General features: G+C 38.7%; 1 protein-coding gene across 1 annotated transcript in view; it reads left to right on the top strand.

Moving 5' to 3' along the window:
- The window catches only part of ADGRG6 (adhesion G protein-coupled receptor G6), a 147,844-nt gene that overhangs the window by 66,996 nt on the left and 64,040 nt on the right, over nucleotides 1–16,808 (top strand). The window contains 3 exon segments of the mRNA XM_017896413.1: nucleotides 1,594–1,866; nucleotides 1,869–2,216; nucleotides 14,609–14,677. Of these exon segments, the coding sequence (XP_017751902.1) occupies nucleotides 1,594–1,866; nucleotides 1,869–2,216; nucleotides 14,609–14,677 (690 nt within the window).

Here is a 16,808-nt window from a genome sequence, read left to right on the forward strand (position 1 = left end):
CAAACAGAAAGGTACAACTATAAAAATGATTTATACTTTTTTTTCTTCTGAACTTTCTAAGTAAAAACAGAAAGGTACAACTATGAAAATGACTGACCCTCACTATTATAAGTTGTGTTTTCTGATTGTGGAGTTATTTATTTATGTTTGCCATGGTTAAAACACACATGCTTAAATTTTTCAAAATGTTTTAAATTTTTCAAAATAATATTTTAAAAATGATAAAATATAGGACATTGGAAAACAAAAAAAAGAAGCAAAGTAGAATTATCTGTACAAATGCCACCCAGCCATAACCACTAATAAAATGTTGATGGAGACATTTATTTCTAGGCTTTTAATTTTAACAATGCATGTAGAATAGTGGTTCATATTGTTTAAGTGTCTCTTTGCATAAGTGGACCTATAAACTTCTTTATATTTAAAAAGTAGACTAAAGTCCATGATTCCTTTAAATTCTATCATAGATTTTTACTAGAATAGTTATACTAAAATGATGTTTTATTACAGAACTATTCTTGATGTACTGAATATTAAAATATATTCAAACTGTTATTCATATGAAACCAGTATTAAAAAGTATTTTTGAGGAGAAATACTTCTTTCTCAAATTAGTCTCACAATGGCTATGATATTAGCATAGGGCTACATCTATTGGTATTATTTAATAATTTTGCATGTATCATAGAAGGATTAGGTGAATACATTTTTATTTTGAATTTATTGCACCTCTATTATAATAATAGTACTCGCCACTTATTGCTGTGGTACTGGCACTGCTCTATGCTTTGGACATATTAACTTATTTAATTCTTATTGACCATATATGTAGTAGGTGCCGTTGTTGCCCATTTTACAAATAAGACAAAAGTAGAGAGAGATGAAGTAACATACCCAGGGTCACATGGCCAGTACCCAGAAGAGCTGGAGTAGGAAACTCCATGGTCTACCCTTTACTACTCAAAAACTAGCTTATATGTCTGGATACCTTAAATTTCCGCTTTGTTTCACTTAGACTCCCTCTCCTTAATAGAATTCGTTTTGTATTTGTTCCTAAAACATCCTGATGATGGCAGAAAAAATAGGAGGATATAGAGTATCTGAAAGGGAGATGGCAGTACAGGAATGTTTGGGAAGAGTGAAAAGTAATCATTAATGAAAATAAGAACTATTATTTGTGTTTAGAAATCATTTGAAAAATAGTTTTTTTGAAAATCTTAATGTATAAACAAAGCCTTCCTGAAACCAGTTATTTCCTTAATTAGGTAGTTGGGGTTTTTAAATTGTTAATTTCTCAGTTTCAGGATTAAAAAATACTTATCAACTTTGCTGGCTGTAACTCAAAAGTTTAGGTGTGAGAGATCCAATCATGACTAGACATGAAATGAGTAGAATTTCTTACTACTATTGCTGATATCAGACAACTGGTAATGGGTTGGTGACAGAAGATGGATGAGTAAGAGGGGAGGGATGGGGCAAATGGTAGGTAAAAAGCTAACTAGTAGGAAGCAGTGGAGGGCTTGATGTTTTGCATCACATTAGTCTGTGCTCTGAAGTTAACAGGTTTATTTTTCCTATTATGTTTTGTCCTAGTTGCTGTGTCCTTAAGGAATCAAAAGGTCATTTTACCCCAGACATCAGATGCTTACCAGGTATCTGTTGCAAAAAGTGTCTCCATTCCAGAGCTCAGTGCTTTCACACTCTGCTTTGAGGCAACTAAAGTTGGCCATGAAGACAATGATTGGACAGCTTTCTCCTACTCAAATGCATCCTTCACACAATTGCTCAGTTTTGGAAAGGCCAAGAGTGGTTACTTTCTATCCATTTCTGATTCAAAATGTTTGCTGAACAATGCATTACCTGTCAAGGAAAAGAAGACATTTTTGCAGAAAGCTTTGAGCAGCTCTGCCTTGTTTGGAATAATTCTTTGGGCTCTATTGGTGTAAATTTCAAAAGAAACTATGAAACAGTTCCATGTGATTCTACCATTAGTAAAGTTATTCCTGGGAATGGGAAATTGTTGTTGGGCTCCAATCAAAATGAAATTGTCTCTCTAAAAGGGGACATTTATAACTTTCGACTCTGGAATTTTACCATGAATGCCAAAATCCTCTCCAATCTCAGCTGTAACATGAAAGGGAATGTAGTCGACTGGCAAAATGACTTCTGGAATATCCCAAACCTAGCTCTGAAAGCTGAAAGCAACCTAAGCTGTGGTGAGTTTGTACCTTATTCCCTTTTTTTTTTTTTCTTTTTTTAGGATTATTCTATGAATATGATTGTCAATAAGGAATTATACATACACACATGTACGTGTATATATATTCCCACATATAGATACATATGTTGTCATTAAAAAACTCTTTTAAGTTTTAAAATGTCTCCTGCTCAGCTCTTATAGCACACATTTGATTATAAGCCATGCATGATCCATCAAGACATTTGGTTTAACCATTCTTAAGTTTTCCCCATGTCATAAAATATCACAGAGTTTATCACTAATATAACAGTTATAATTGTAGAGTCTCAAATAGAAATGTTAACACTAGGCTTGAAACAAAAGAAATTAATAAGTAAGTTATTGTTATTTTTTTTTGAGACAGCATCTCACTGTGTTGCCCAGGCTGGAGTGCGGTGGGGTGATCTTGGCTCACTGCAAACTCTACCTCCTGGGTTCAAGCAATTCTCATGCCTCAGCTTCCCAGGTCTCTGGGACCACAGGTGTGCGCCACCATGCCCGGCTAATTTTGTATTTATTTTAGTAGAGAGGGGTTTCATCATGTTGGCTCGGCTGGTCTTGAACTCCTAACTTCAAGTGGTCCACCCACCTCAGTCTCCCAGAATGCTGGGATTACAGGTGTGAGCCACCCCGCCTGGCCAGTTACTGTTTTTTGTTTGTTTGTTTGTTTGTTTTGTTTTGTTTGAGACAGAGTCTCACTATGCTGCCCAGGCTGGAGTACAGTGGTGTGAGATCTCAGCTCACTGCAAGCTCCACCTCCCAGGTTCACACCATTCTCCTGCCTCACACCATTCTCCTGCCTCAGCCTCCCAAGTAGCTGGGACTACAGGTGCCCACCACCACGCCTGGCTAATTTTTTGTATTTTTAGTAGAGATCAGATTTCACTGTGTTAGCCAGCATGGTCTCGAATCTCCTGACCTCATGATCCACCCGCCTTGGCCTCCCAAAGTGTTGGGATTACAGGCGTGAGCCACCAAGTCTGGCCCAGTTACTGTTTTTAATCACAAAGGTGATACAGTAATAAACTGATCTTTATCATCCTGGAATTAAATTTCAATTGGATGACTTAAATAAACAACCATCACCTAAGAATACTATTTACTCAGCCAGTATTAAATATCAAAACTGTCCATTTTATAGAAAATCTTAATAATCAGAAATTATCCATTTTTTCTTTGAACATTTTCTCCATTTTTTAAAATGAGGATTTATAGTTTGTTGCAAATACTGTGTTGTCTCTAGTTCTTCATGAGACTGTAAATGTGCTATTATTAGAAGTAGCTAAATGCAGAATATTTTGAGAAATAATTCTGTGTGATAAAAATTGTATTAAAATAGATCTGCACCTAATATTCTCCATTGACACAAGCTAATTCTGGAAGCTCTTATTTTATTATAGGACTGATTCAAACACAAAAAGTAGAAGTTTCATTATCAACTTTAAATGTCATATGACTAAAACTAAGACAGTGATAATGTATACATTTTAGTCACAGACATAACTCTCAATTAAAAAGGAGAAGGAGCCTAGTATTCAAAAGTAATTTATGTGTGACTTTGTTCTTGTAAAAAAATTTCATTGGAACACAGCCATGCTCATTAGTTTATATATTGTCTTTGTCTGCCTCTGTGCTACAATGGCTGTGTTAATTGATTGTGATCAATATAGTATAGCCTGCCCTCCCCTCCTAATTTCCCCTCCTAAAATGTTTACAATCTAGCCCTTTAGGAGAACATTTGCCAACCCCTGAAACTAGTCTAAAGAACTATGAGAGTCCACTTTGCTGAACCACATACTTTGGACAGCACTAGAAAATACCTGCTAGATCTCCTCAGCCAGGGAAAACAAACCAATCGCCCACAGGCTAGTTTAGCCCTAAGACATGGGTGATGGTGGTAGCATTTATTTGTTCCTATACATTTACATTTGTTTCACATAGTGCTTTTAATTGATGAATTATTTCCAATATTAAAAAATTAGATTTCACATAAAATGAAGTTTTGGATTTTCTGGTAAATATAATACACTAGGCTACTATATCTGCATTGCCAACACAGCTGGAGCCAGATGGTGGCTGCTGCTTTCCAAGGGGCTTCCCAGTTTACTTCAGCCCTTAGCAACCCCTTATTCTTCCCACTCCAGCCCCTTTTTGTCTTTAGATTGCATTCTGGCCCTGATAGGCATTTAAGTGGGAATGCTGATTTATGCCACTCCCTTTATACAGGCCAGGAAACTGAAGCTTAGAGAAAATAAGTGGCAGAGGCAGTGGTGGGCTCCAACACGTGTCTTCTATCTCCATGTCTAGTATTTATGTCTGGGAATACTCATTTAAAAAATTATTTTAAATTATTTTAATTGATAAAAACTATATGTGTTTATGGTGTACAACATATTTTAATATAGGTATATATTGTGGAATGGCTAATTTGAGCTAATTAACTTTCATTATTATCTCATGTACTTATTTTATTTGTAGACAGAACACGTAAAATCTCTCAGCAAGTTTTAAATATACAATCATTGTTATTAACAGTAGTCATCATGTTGTACAATAGATTTCTTGAATGTATTTCTCCAGGCTAACTGAAATTTTCCATCCTTTGACCCATACATTCTCAACTCCTGTGCCCTGTCCACCCCCTGTGCCCCTGGAAACCACTCTTCTATTCTTTGCTTTTATGAGTTCAACCTTTTTAGATTCCACATTTAAGTAAGATCATGCATTTCTCATAATTTCTTAAACTCTGTCTTCGAGACGCCTTTCCCAAGCCTTAAGATTATCAGAGTGCATCAAGTACATACTCATGTACCTTAGTCATCTATAAGTTTTCAAAGTAATTTTGTCAAAAGGGTAGCGTGAACTTACAGAGTCAATATATTTGAGTCTTTTTAACTTTTATAGTGATCTTCTTGCCATTCCAAGATGACGTTAAACACTCACATTCCAGACATTCAGATGTCCTGGACTGTGTTTCAGGAGAAATGATGGGAGAGGGAATTTCCTGCTGCTTAATCATCAGCTTTGGGAGTTGAAGAACCCAAGTCACTCATTAACTGACAGGAAATACCTGTAACAGAGATTATATCAAGGCTTGTTAGCTAAGCAAATCTTTCATAAGTGTACCCTGTTAACATTTTAACCTTTCATTTTTTTTTCCAGAAAATGAAAGCATCTTGCTGTTTGTGGTTATAATTTCCAACAAGCTAATGATCAGTACAGTAACCAATGGGAGAATAGAAATTTATTTCTAGCATTCCATTGAATAGACAATGTCTGCTCAATATGAGTTTTATTTCAGGATTAATTTGTGATGGAAAATAAATAGATTTTGCAAAGGTATATTGCTAAATAAATTTTAATTTGAAAGTAACATAGTAGAATTGAACTGACTCAATTCAACATTAAAATGTCCTGTCATTTGTTTCACATATTGAACATCCTACCCTTAATAAAATTGATATATTAGTAAATATTCTAACAATTTTAGAATATGACTTTGTTTTCCTATACTTTTCTAAAAAATATTTGGGAAATGTACCTTAATTAGGAAAGTTTCAGCAGATTTTAAAACATGGTTAAACCTGTCAATCCTTTTAAAACAAAATGCTTTATTTTGCAATAAATCTTCTTCTTTTATAGCATCTTCATTTTCTTAGAATAATTTTATTAAACCCATTCAGTTTTATGACTCTCATGGATAGGTAAATTTTTAGTGGACTCTTTAATTATAGGTGCAATTATTTATTTACCTGTGTGATGATTCAAGTTTAGATACTGGCTAATGTCTGTCAATTTTCACAAAGAACAGACAGTGCCTTCTCTACTAGTTTTATTTATTTTACTGATTACTACTCTTTCCTGAGGGAGTGGTACAGTATAATGCAATGAATAGTCTAAGTTCAAACAAATTACATTTATTTTAACAAGCATTTATTAGGCACTTCCATGGATTAGCTACTGTGGATGTAGAGATAAGACACACTTTATAAGTACTTTATTGTTATTCTTTTCTGAAGTTTCTGGATTTGTACTTACTTTTGTTTCCCTCTCTAGGATTTTTTACAGAGTTTGCTAAGGTTTCATCAACTCTTGGATTTTTACCCTTTCATAATCATTACAGTTCTGTTCTTCATAGCCTTAAATTCATAGCCTTCACAGCCTTCAATTCATTATTGGTTCTTCCCTTGCACTTCTAACAAATGATTGAATGTGATATTTTTAGATAACTAAATCATTTTTAAATAATAAAATTAAGATAAATCACTTTATCTTTACAAAGGACTTTATACTTTGAGGATGCCCAAACTCTTTATGAACATAGATGACTAAATTTCACTTTATATATATTTATTCATGGAAAGTTGAGAAATTCATCTTAGTTAACAACTGCAAAGAAAAAAATGAATTACTTTTTTTTTTTTTTCTGTTATTGCAACTTATTGTGAGGGTTTGCTCTTCGGTTATTTGGAGTATTATTAAGTAGATATGAGAGGAGCAGTGGACTATACATCAGTCCTTTTTACCACAACTTGTGTAAATATTAATATATAGTGACTCCTTTCAGTAGCATAATTTGGAAAGAACAACAGATAGAGAAGAAGGATTAACAGCTTTAGAGCTTTTCCTCAACTACCTGTTTTCAGTGATTACATTTTTTTTCAAAAAAATTTGGCTCTAAATTTTGCTGTTAATGTTATAGAACTTGGCTTCTTAGCTCAGCTAAAACCCAGGTTCTTGTCACACAACCAGGAAAATTTAGGCACGCGTACACATTGAGGGGTGAATAGAGCAGGACTTCATTGGGCAAAAGGAAAACAAAACGAAAACCACAACAACAAAAAGCTCAGCAAAGTGAGACGGAGGCCTACTAATAGGCCCTCCACCTCACTGATTGATTGCCAGGTCCTCACAGGAGCTGGAGAGAGCAGGCTCCTCGCCTGCATAAGGCACAAATTCTCCGTGGCTCCACCTACCTCCCACAGTGCGCAAGTCGGGCCCTAGTCCGCTGTGGGCAGGTTCAGGCAAGGCCTCGGCAGGTTTCCTCATCTGCACAAAAGTATCTGATGTAAACACTTGTGGGGTGGGTGGGAGATTCTCTGGGGACCCCTTTTTATCTGCCTAGGCATTTGGCTGTCTCATTAATATTAAGTAAATATCTGAAAACACCTTTCTGGTAGCCTCAAAAATCAGGAAACACATACAGATCATATTCTAAAACCAATTTGTTGATGATAAACATATCACTATCCAGGAGAGTGGATTGTTTGTTCTTCCTTAACAACCTCCTGATGCATAAATCCATCAGCCAAAGAAAATTGATCGTGATATTGACTTTTTATGCAGATGTGCTGAAAATAGAACTGGGTAGAAATAAAGTTTGTGCATACTTTTGATATTTCATGTTTTTGTTTATTTTGGTGTGTTTGTAATGCAAGTTTTCATTTATCAATTTAATTTCCTTTTAATTAAATTAGTCACATGTATTTATACCATTTTACTTAAAACATTCCAGTTTGATTTTTATTGTCATTTTGGGTCATATTAAAATAGTGTTTATTGAGTATTTAAAGCAGTCAATTTGCTAAACTAGAAGTTCCCCAGAAGGAACAGCTAACTAAAATATTGAGAAGTAAATGTTGCAGTTTCCCATAAAAGAATGCTGCATATTGAAATTTATACTTGTTACTGTGCAATGAAACTGAGGAAATGTTCAAGAAAATTGTTAAATATCTTGCTCTAAATCATAGCTCTTCTGATATTCTTTTCTTATTTTTACCTCTAAGCTCTTTAACCTACTAGTGGGAATGTAGTTTGCCTAAAAACTGCTTTCCCACAACACTGAGCCCTTATCTCCCTTTGTCTTCCAGAGATATTGTATCAGTGCCAGAAGTGGCCTAAGGAGCCCTTGACTGCCAACATTGTGTGTAATATGAGAACTACAGGAACTCCCTCCAGGGTCTCCTCTGTTGCATGCTACAGAGGCTGAGATTTCATTAGGCTCTGAACTTTAAAGGCTTTTTAGTTTGTGGAAGTCCCTTACAAAATATAAGTACCTACAAAAGGGAGGTCCTACAAAAATTGGGCTTATAGTAAATGTGATGCAAGGGAATAATGGGCAAAAAGCATTCAAGACAAAATTCCACCTCAGTCCTGCCTTAACTTCTGCCTCCTCAAATATTCTTTTTCCATGGTGCATTTGCTTAAGTTTTCAGTCTTTAAAACACCCCCTTCCTCTCTCTGCTTCCTTTCACAGCCAAGCTTCCTCTTCTTGCATTCACTCGTCAGACCTTGGCAGTCTAGATTTCATCATTCCCACACAACTCAAACTATTTTCTATAGAGGTACTACCAAAATCCAATGCAAAGTTAAAGTTCTTCTCATTCTTTATCACTCTTGGCCTTTCTGGTATTCTCGATATTGCCACACCCTGCATTAAACTTTCTTCTCTTAAATTCTGTAAAACCACCTCTCTAAAAGTTTTACCTTTTTAAGTCTATAGCTCTTTTTCTTATATCTGATGCTTAAATATAGAAATATCTGTGGTTCCATCCTGTTTCCTTCTCCAATCTGCAATCTATCTCCAGTGATCCCAAACACTCTATAGCTTTTGATGAGTATTTCCTGGCTGCACCTCTTACAAAAACACGTTTGCATCTAGGTGTCACACAGGCACCTCAGTTTCCGTTACTGTACTTGGTGTTTACCCCACCTAAGTCTGCTCTTCTTCTATTATTTCCCATCTCCTTTTATTAGATAGACATGTACCAGTTTCTCAAGTTGGAAATTAGCAAAACGTCCTCTATTCTTCCTTTTTTCCCGTCTTTAATTAGTTCTACATGTTATGCATTCTGTCTTTAAATTTCTTGTATCTGTATCTATCTCTGTCGATCCTTTTTACTCATGATATCAAGGCTGAATTATTAGTAGTATTCCTGCTTCTATTTCCCTTCTTTTGGTTGTAGAACCTAAATGACTGATTTGTTTTTCTAAGACCAGCCGAGCGGGCACAAAAGAACCAGCGACCAGGCAAGGGTAGGAGCAAAACTGCAAATTTATTTTTGATCACCTAGCTTCCAGGGGAAGAAGGTGGGTAGCGGACGAGGTCTGCGGCCCTCCGGCAAAGGAGGGCCGACAGAGTCCCCGGTGGGGCTCTCGGGCGGGGTTCTGATCAGTCCCGACATCCCGACAGGAGTGGGGCGCTGGGAGTCCACGTGTGGCATCCCGTCCGGAGCGGCTTTTCTAGGAGTGGGAGGCGCAATAGGCGGGGCACGGGCCGTGTCGGGGGGTGTTCCGCAGGGTGCGACCAGGGTAAATCCTTAGTCTCTTCGGATTGACGTCACCTGCCATGCCCAGTTGGCTGCACCTTCCTGGCGCAGCTGCATTTTTGCAACGCCGCGGGAAAAGTTGGTGATGAAAACCCGGAAGTGCCGCCATCTTGCCTCCGTTCATCCCAAACATCCCAACCTTTTATTGAATATACGTGAATAAGGGGGCGCCTGGTCTGTCCTGGCTTACTGTCCTGCTATTAAGGCGGCGTTGTAAGGTCGAAGGCCTATAGTTGGTATTTGGACGTACGGATGAAGAATAAATAAGGCACAGTATTTAAGTATAGGAATGAGGAATGAAGCATTTGTTGGAATATGGGCAAAACCCAGAAGGATAGTCTGGCAAGGCTGGGAGTATGAGATAGTTTAAGAAAATTTAAGTAAAGTGTAGGCACGGAACGTGCGGGAAAAGTTGAACTGATTTCTCGGACCTAGTAAGGGGTAGGCATGAGGGTAATAATGAAGGAACCCAAATGTTCAAGAGGTAAGTTGTTGGCCAAGCAGCAACTTTAAGGAGTGGATGTTTTGTGGAGTGGATGGCTTTCCGCTTACTCTACTACGGAGATACTTGGATGGAAGGCTAGGTCCAGAGAAGGAGTGGCAAAACAGAATAAGGTAGCCTCGCTGTTGATATAAAAAAAAAATTAATTGTCTTACCCGCTACAGGAGAGTTACCCATGGCTTGGTGAGGGTGATGGGGGTCCCTGAAGTCCCTCGGCACTTCAGTTTGTCAGTCGTCCAGAATGTAGGAGCTGGAAGGAGCTCCCAGGATCCTGGGAAAGGGGGTCATGGAGACGCAGCACCTGTTCTCAGGGTGGGGCAATCAGAACTTCCAGTGTCCTCCCTGCTAGCAAGCAGCGGCAGGGAGGTTGCTGTGGACGAGGGTTAGGGAACATTAACTTGGCCGCAATGTCCTGACGCCTTGGCACTTATAGCAAGCGCTGCGTTGGGGCTCGGGGACCTTGTAGACAGCCTGTTGGCATAGTGTCCTGCCTTGGCCGCACTTATAGCAGGCTCCTTTTGTAGCCTTGGCAGTGCTGCGGAGTGTGTTGCCTGTCTGGCCTGAGGTTCACGACTAGGCTGTAAAGCCGCTGCTAGGAGCTGTTGCCTCAGCCATCTCCCTCTCTGGAGTTATAGACCGTTAAAGCTAATTTAACTAGGTCTTGTATTGGTCCTGAGGACCATCCTTACCTTTTGGAAGTTATTTACGAATGTCAGGAGCTGATTGAGAATGAAAGCTAAGAAGACGCCAAAATGTGGCCCTGTGGGGGAGGCCAGATCTAACCAACGTATATTGGGTTAGAACTCAGTCAGCCTATTTAAACCGAATGACGGCTGGATTTTCTCTGGATTTGGAACTAAATTCCTTTGTGTATATGGTAGGATTAGCTGAGAAATCACCTAAACCTTCTCCAATTTTGGAAAAGATTGGCCGTGGAAAAAGGGACATGTACTCTGACTACCCTCCACCCCAGCCTACCTCTCGCAAAGGTGCAACACTGTAGGAAGGGTGTGAGGCAGGGCACTTAGAGCGGGTGTGTGCAGAGATAGGGGACCCTAGATGGCCGGCTGAGGACCACGGAAGGGGGCACGGGTGCGAGCGGGGCTTACTAGGTCAATGAGGAGCAGGAGGAGGAGTCTGGGCAGGAAGGGAGGGCCGTGGGAGAAGCGGGGAGAGAAGGAGGAGTATAGGGCAGATTGGGACAGGAGAGCGTAAGGCCAAAAGCCTTGTATGTATTAATTTCAGGACCACTTGCCTAGCCGCTGGGCACGAAATGCTGAGGTTTGATCATGCCACAGTGGAAGGAAAATTAAACTGCTTCCTGCCTAAGGTCTTGCTTTGGCTGTAAGGTTTTAAATTGGCTAGGAGGCACCTAAGGGGTGGGCTCTTTGGAAATGTTGACTGGGGGTTTCCCAATTTTTTTCCTCTTTACTTACACAATGACACAATGGAATGGAAGTGGGATCTCTGCCCTGGCTTCAAAGCATCCTTGGAGGAACCAGCAAGAGACAGATCGGATGGCCTCATGGAGCCAAAGTGGAGTTACCTTCAGGCGGACCGTCTCCGTCCTGAACGGGTCTCCCGAGCCACTTGGTGCTCAAAAGTGGACCTCAGACCGCGCGGATTTTTGGCCGAGGGAAGGTAAAGAGGAGACAAGGGCACTTAACCCAGAGAGGGCCGTGAGACGTGAGGGAACGCGGGTTCTCAGGTCCTGGTCCGTCTGCCGTGGTGGGAGCAGTGAGGAGGTTCCTCAACCCTTAGAAAGCCCTGAAGGAAGGGGTCTCTCCCCGGGTATTCGGCACCAAAACTGGATTTGTTTTTCTAAGACCATCCAAGAAGCCGGGCACAAAAGAACCAGCAAAGCAGGCAAGGGTAAGGATCAAAATCCCAAATTTATTTTGGTCCCTAGCTTCAGGGAAGACAGGTGGGGTAGGGAGGAGGTCTGTCGCCTCACGGCAAAGGAGGCCGGCAGAGTCCCCCTGGTGGGGCTCTCGGGCGGGGTTCCTGATGCAGTCCCAACATCCCGACAGGAGTGGGGCTGGGAAGTCCGAGCATAGCGTCCATCCGGAGGGGCTTTTCTAGGAGTGGGAGGGCAATAGGCAGGGCACGGGCATGTTGGGGGACGTTCCGCAGGTGCGACCAGGTAAATCTTAGTCTCTTCGGATTGACATCACCTGGTGCATGCCCGGTTGGTCTGCACCTTCCCGGGCGCCGGCTGCATTTTCGCGCACGCGGGAAAAGTTGGTGATGAAGAACCCGGAAGTGCACCATCTTGCCTCCGTTTGTCCAAACAATGACTATTTTCGAATGAAATATAGTTTTCTTGCCTACCTCCCCCTCATTTTCCCTCACTGCCTTTAAGAAAGAGTTCACAATGTTAGCAATTCACCTGGTGAACCCAAAATATCTGACGCAGGTTTCAATTAGTTTAGAAAGTTTATTTTTCCGAAGTTAAGGACACACCCGTGACACAGCCTCAGGGGGTCCTGATGACATGTGCCCAAGACGGTCAGGGGACAGCTTGCTTTTCTATGTTTTAGGGACACAATACATCAACCAATCCATGTAAGATTTACATTGATTCAATCTGCAGAAGGGCGGGACAACTCCAAGTAGTGGGAAGGGGGCTTCCAGGTCATAGATAGATTTAAAATTTTTCTGATTGACAATTGATTGAAAGAGTTATTATCAGTAGAAAGGAATATCTGGGTTAAATAAAGGGTTGTGGATACCAAGATTTTATCATGCAGATGAAGCCTTCAGGTAGCAGACTTCACAGAGGATAGATTGTAAATGTTTCTTATCAGACTTAGGGTCTGTGTAGATGTTAATGCTGGAGGGGTGTAATGAGGTATGTACAACCCTCTCTTCCATCATGGCCTCAACTCAATTTTCAGATTAACTCAGAAGGATATTGGCCAAGAGGAGGAGTCCATTCAGATGGTTGTGGGGGCACCCTAGAAGTTCATTTTTTGTTTACAGCCTTGAGTGCCCACCACTCAAGGTTCCAGTGTGTGGGATTAACCACTGGAAGAAAGACGGAGGGTTCTAGTGTTCATGGTATTGATATTTTCCAAAGCCTTACAGCAGCTATCCATTGTTTATATATCTGATCATCCTTGTCAATTTTTACTTTACTTTAGCAATGCCCAGTGACTTCGTGCACAGACCATTTCAGTGCCTCCTTGGTATTTGTTTTAGAAATTCTGTCTGCCAGTAAAATACCCATCTCTACTCTCTTACCCCTGGCTCTCAGCCTCCTGTGCCCTATGGGCCGCCTTCTTTGAAATTGATTTCTGTTCACTCTTCTTACCAAGCTGCTGTCACATCCTCCTTTGGGTCACTGCCACCTTCGGAGCACTTCCCTGATAGCACTTAGAACTGTGACGCCATCTCCCTTTCGTGTCTCCCTGAGAGCAGCGACTTAAAGCATCATTCTGGTCTCTGTCCCTCACATAATGTAGGCAATAAGTAAATGTTTGTTAAAGGAATGTGTAAAGGTCTGTGACAAGAGCTGCTTGCCAGTCAGTGTCATATCATAGCCTGCCTATAAGATCAGGCCTTTCTGAAGTATCAGGATTCCTTCCTTGGGCCAAGTGCCGCAAGGTATCAAGGATGAAGAAATCATGCCTCTGGAGGTACTGTTAAACTGTTAGGTTATTTTCTGCTTATGCATACTGTTTACCTAGTTACTTTTGTTAGCTCGTGCAGGAGCTGTGCCCTCACATTCCCACAGGAAAGTTTTGAAATGTTTATTAGAATAAAATCACTATTACATAAATGTCCCTTAAAATTAAATATATTGTGCATATTATATATATGTATATATATATGTATGTGTATACACATACATACATATATATTTGTATTTTTTTGTGTTTTTGATACAATATACTTTGTTTTACGTATAGCCAATGTTTCTCAAGACTCAAGCTGTTGGAAAAAGTCTGTTTATTGTCAGAGGGATATTTAGTGCAACAGTGAAAATCTACAAAAAAAATCAGCTCAAAACTTGTCCTGCTGAGAATGAGTTAGTAAAAGCTTGAAATAAAAAGATGCAGAGACTGAATTGAAGTCACAAAAATGTATTTCTGGAATTACAAATAACATCTGCTAGGATGTATGAACCAAAACTGTGCATTTTATGGGTAATTCATAATATCTAACTTCACTTTTGAAACTTATTCTTGATGTTTGTATTATTTTATTTGTATGAATTCCTACCCAAACTCTTAAAATGTTTTATACAAAAAAGTCCTGAACTTTTTGTACAAACTTTAACGGGCAATGGCACTGCTTTTCTTTTGATGTGTGATGACTGATAAATTGAGTTAAAGATTTCAAGGACAATTTCAATACTTTGGTTTATGTTTGAGAAAATTAAGGCACAGTGACCTTAAGATACTTTCTTGACATCAAAGAATTACTGGTGGACTCTTCTAGGGCTGCTTCTATTAACCGTATGATTCATGATTTTTTTTCTGGGTAATATCACTAAATCATAAATCAAACTTACATATTCTCTTTGTGTTGATCAAGGTTCCTACCTGATCCCGCTCCCGGCAGCAGAACTGGCCAGCTGTGCAGACCTGGGGACCCTCTGTCAAGGTAGGGAGCCCACAGTGTGCTTCAGAATCTCTTTGCTTTCTACTTGCAATTTTGGATAATGTAGTTGTCATTGTTTTGATTTTTATCTGATTTTTCACTTGGAAAGCCAGAAAACAGCAAAACAGAAGAATTTCTGCATGTGTTTTACTTGTGTGGGTGCACAGTACATACGGCGTGGAGAAAGAATGCTTTCACACCATGGGTAACCACAATTCCACAAAGCTCTGAGTTTAAAAATGTGAATTTATATCCTATTAAACATGGATTGGTTTCATTTTTCCCCCATGTCTTCTCAAGAATATACTGGACTTGCAAAAAGTCCAGTGTAAATACGGTGTACAATACTTTGAAGAAGTATTCATGTCTATAAAACAAAGAGGGAAATTAATTTGAATATTCAGTTAACTTTAAGATAAGGCCGTGAGACAATTTATAATGACAAGATAACTTAAATCTTAAGATTAAAATAGTTATAGTAAAGTAATGTTAATATAACTGTGCTAATTACTATGATGCTTACTATATCGTGGTCAGTATTTCAGTCATATATTATGTACTAAATAGCTGCATGCTAAATAATACATAAAGTTATACAAGTTTTAAAATAATACAAATATTTTGCTTTATTTTATCATTGCTCCTCCTAATTACCCATGACTCTTTTCATCTATTCTACTAAATACTTCTATAATGAAGTAGCATGTTCTATGTACCACATTAAGAATCACAGCCATGCCTTTTGTAAAAGCTGGATCTCTTATTAAGAAGATCATAGCACAAAGGTGACAGTGGTTAGAAGTGAGATTGAAGAAGTAGAAACCTAAGCTCTCTTCTGTGGTTCCAGTGTGAAAGTAGGGCAGGCAGGAGGTAGGGTGGGGTGTAACTTATTATTGTCTTTGTTTTCCTTTTGGAGACGTAATTTCTTTGATATTATTATTAATCAACACCCTATGAAAATTAAGTCATCAAGTAGTTTTTTTCCCCATGATCTCTGTCTAGTTTTCAAATTGTTATATGAAATTTAAAAAATCTGTAATTCTGTTTAGTTCAAGATCTAAAGTTTAAAAAAAGTTATTTATATTTTAAAATTATTCTCACCTGAGATATCTGACATAATACTTTGAAAATGTCTCCCTTATAAAGCTTGCCCTATGAAATACTTTTATTCATCAGTGTTTAGTAAACTTGTTGAAATCTTTAAATGATTAACTTAGTCTATGCATTTCATTTGTCTTTTCTTTACATTCATCTTAAGAAGAAGTACATTTGTCTTCTGAGATTTTATTTCTCTAGTCTCAATGTTATTAGACAAACTTAGTTTAGATAACTTTCAAGCTGCAGATCTGTACGGGCTGCTTTCTATAACTTCTGACAGACTCAGGAAACTGAGTTCTAGAAGGGTTTAGTGTTTCACTGTGTGATTGCCAGCTTGTTAATGGAGACCTAGGTCTAGAATCTAGAATCTAAATGTCCTTTCTCTCGTCACTTTGTGCTTGCTCCAGACCCTTGTGTATTATAGCATCAAAGGCCATGTGTACTGATTCTTAATGTGCCATAGGAAGCATTGCTTCATCTTATACATTACAACCTTGGAGTCTATTGTATTTCAAAATGGTTTCCATTCTTCCCCTGTAAATTTTAATGCATTAATTATAAATTGCTTGTCCAAATTAACTGTCATGTGCTCTTTGCAAAATTACATCTTTCTCATCTTTATTACCAGCTACTGTAAACTCTCCTAGTACTACACCACCCACTGTCAGCACTAACATGCCTGTTACTAACAGAATCGCTAAACAAAGGAATGGTAAGAAATCATTACCTTTTATATTTTAGTATGTCTAACATAAAAAAATTGTATTCTAAGGAGGGAAATATGTATTATTCCAACAAAGTTTCTGTTATTGGAGTCAATTGGTACATTTGTAGGACTAGTAAAATTAATAAAGATCACTTAACTCTGTTGAGTTCCTCATTCTTATGACCAGTGGAATGAGTACATTTCCAGTACTCCTCTTTTGCGTTTTAGCCAAAATTTTTTTCAAAAGAAGTTTTAGGGGAAAAGCATTTAATTAGAAGGTATTAATGTACATCATAATAGAGATCAGAGAAAACGTATTTCCATGGTATT

This window comes from Rhinopithecus bieti, unplaced genomic scaffold (assembly GCF_001698545.2).
Source record: "Rhinopithecus bieti isolate Rb0 unplaced genomic scaffold, ASM169854v2 scaffold_28542, whole genome shotgun sequence".
Classification (NCBI taxonomy): Eukaryota; Metazoa; Chordata; class Mammalia; order Primates; family Cercopithecidae; genus Rhinopithecus; species Rhinopithecus bieti.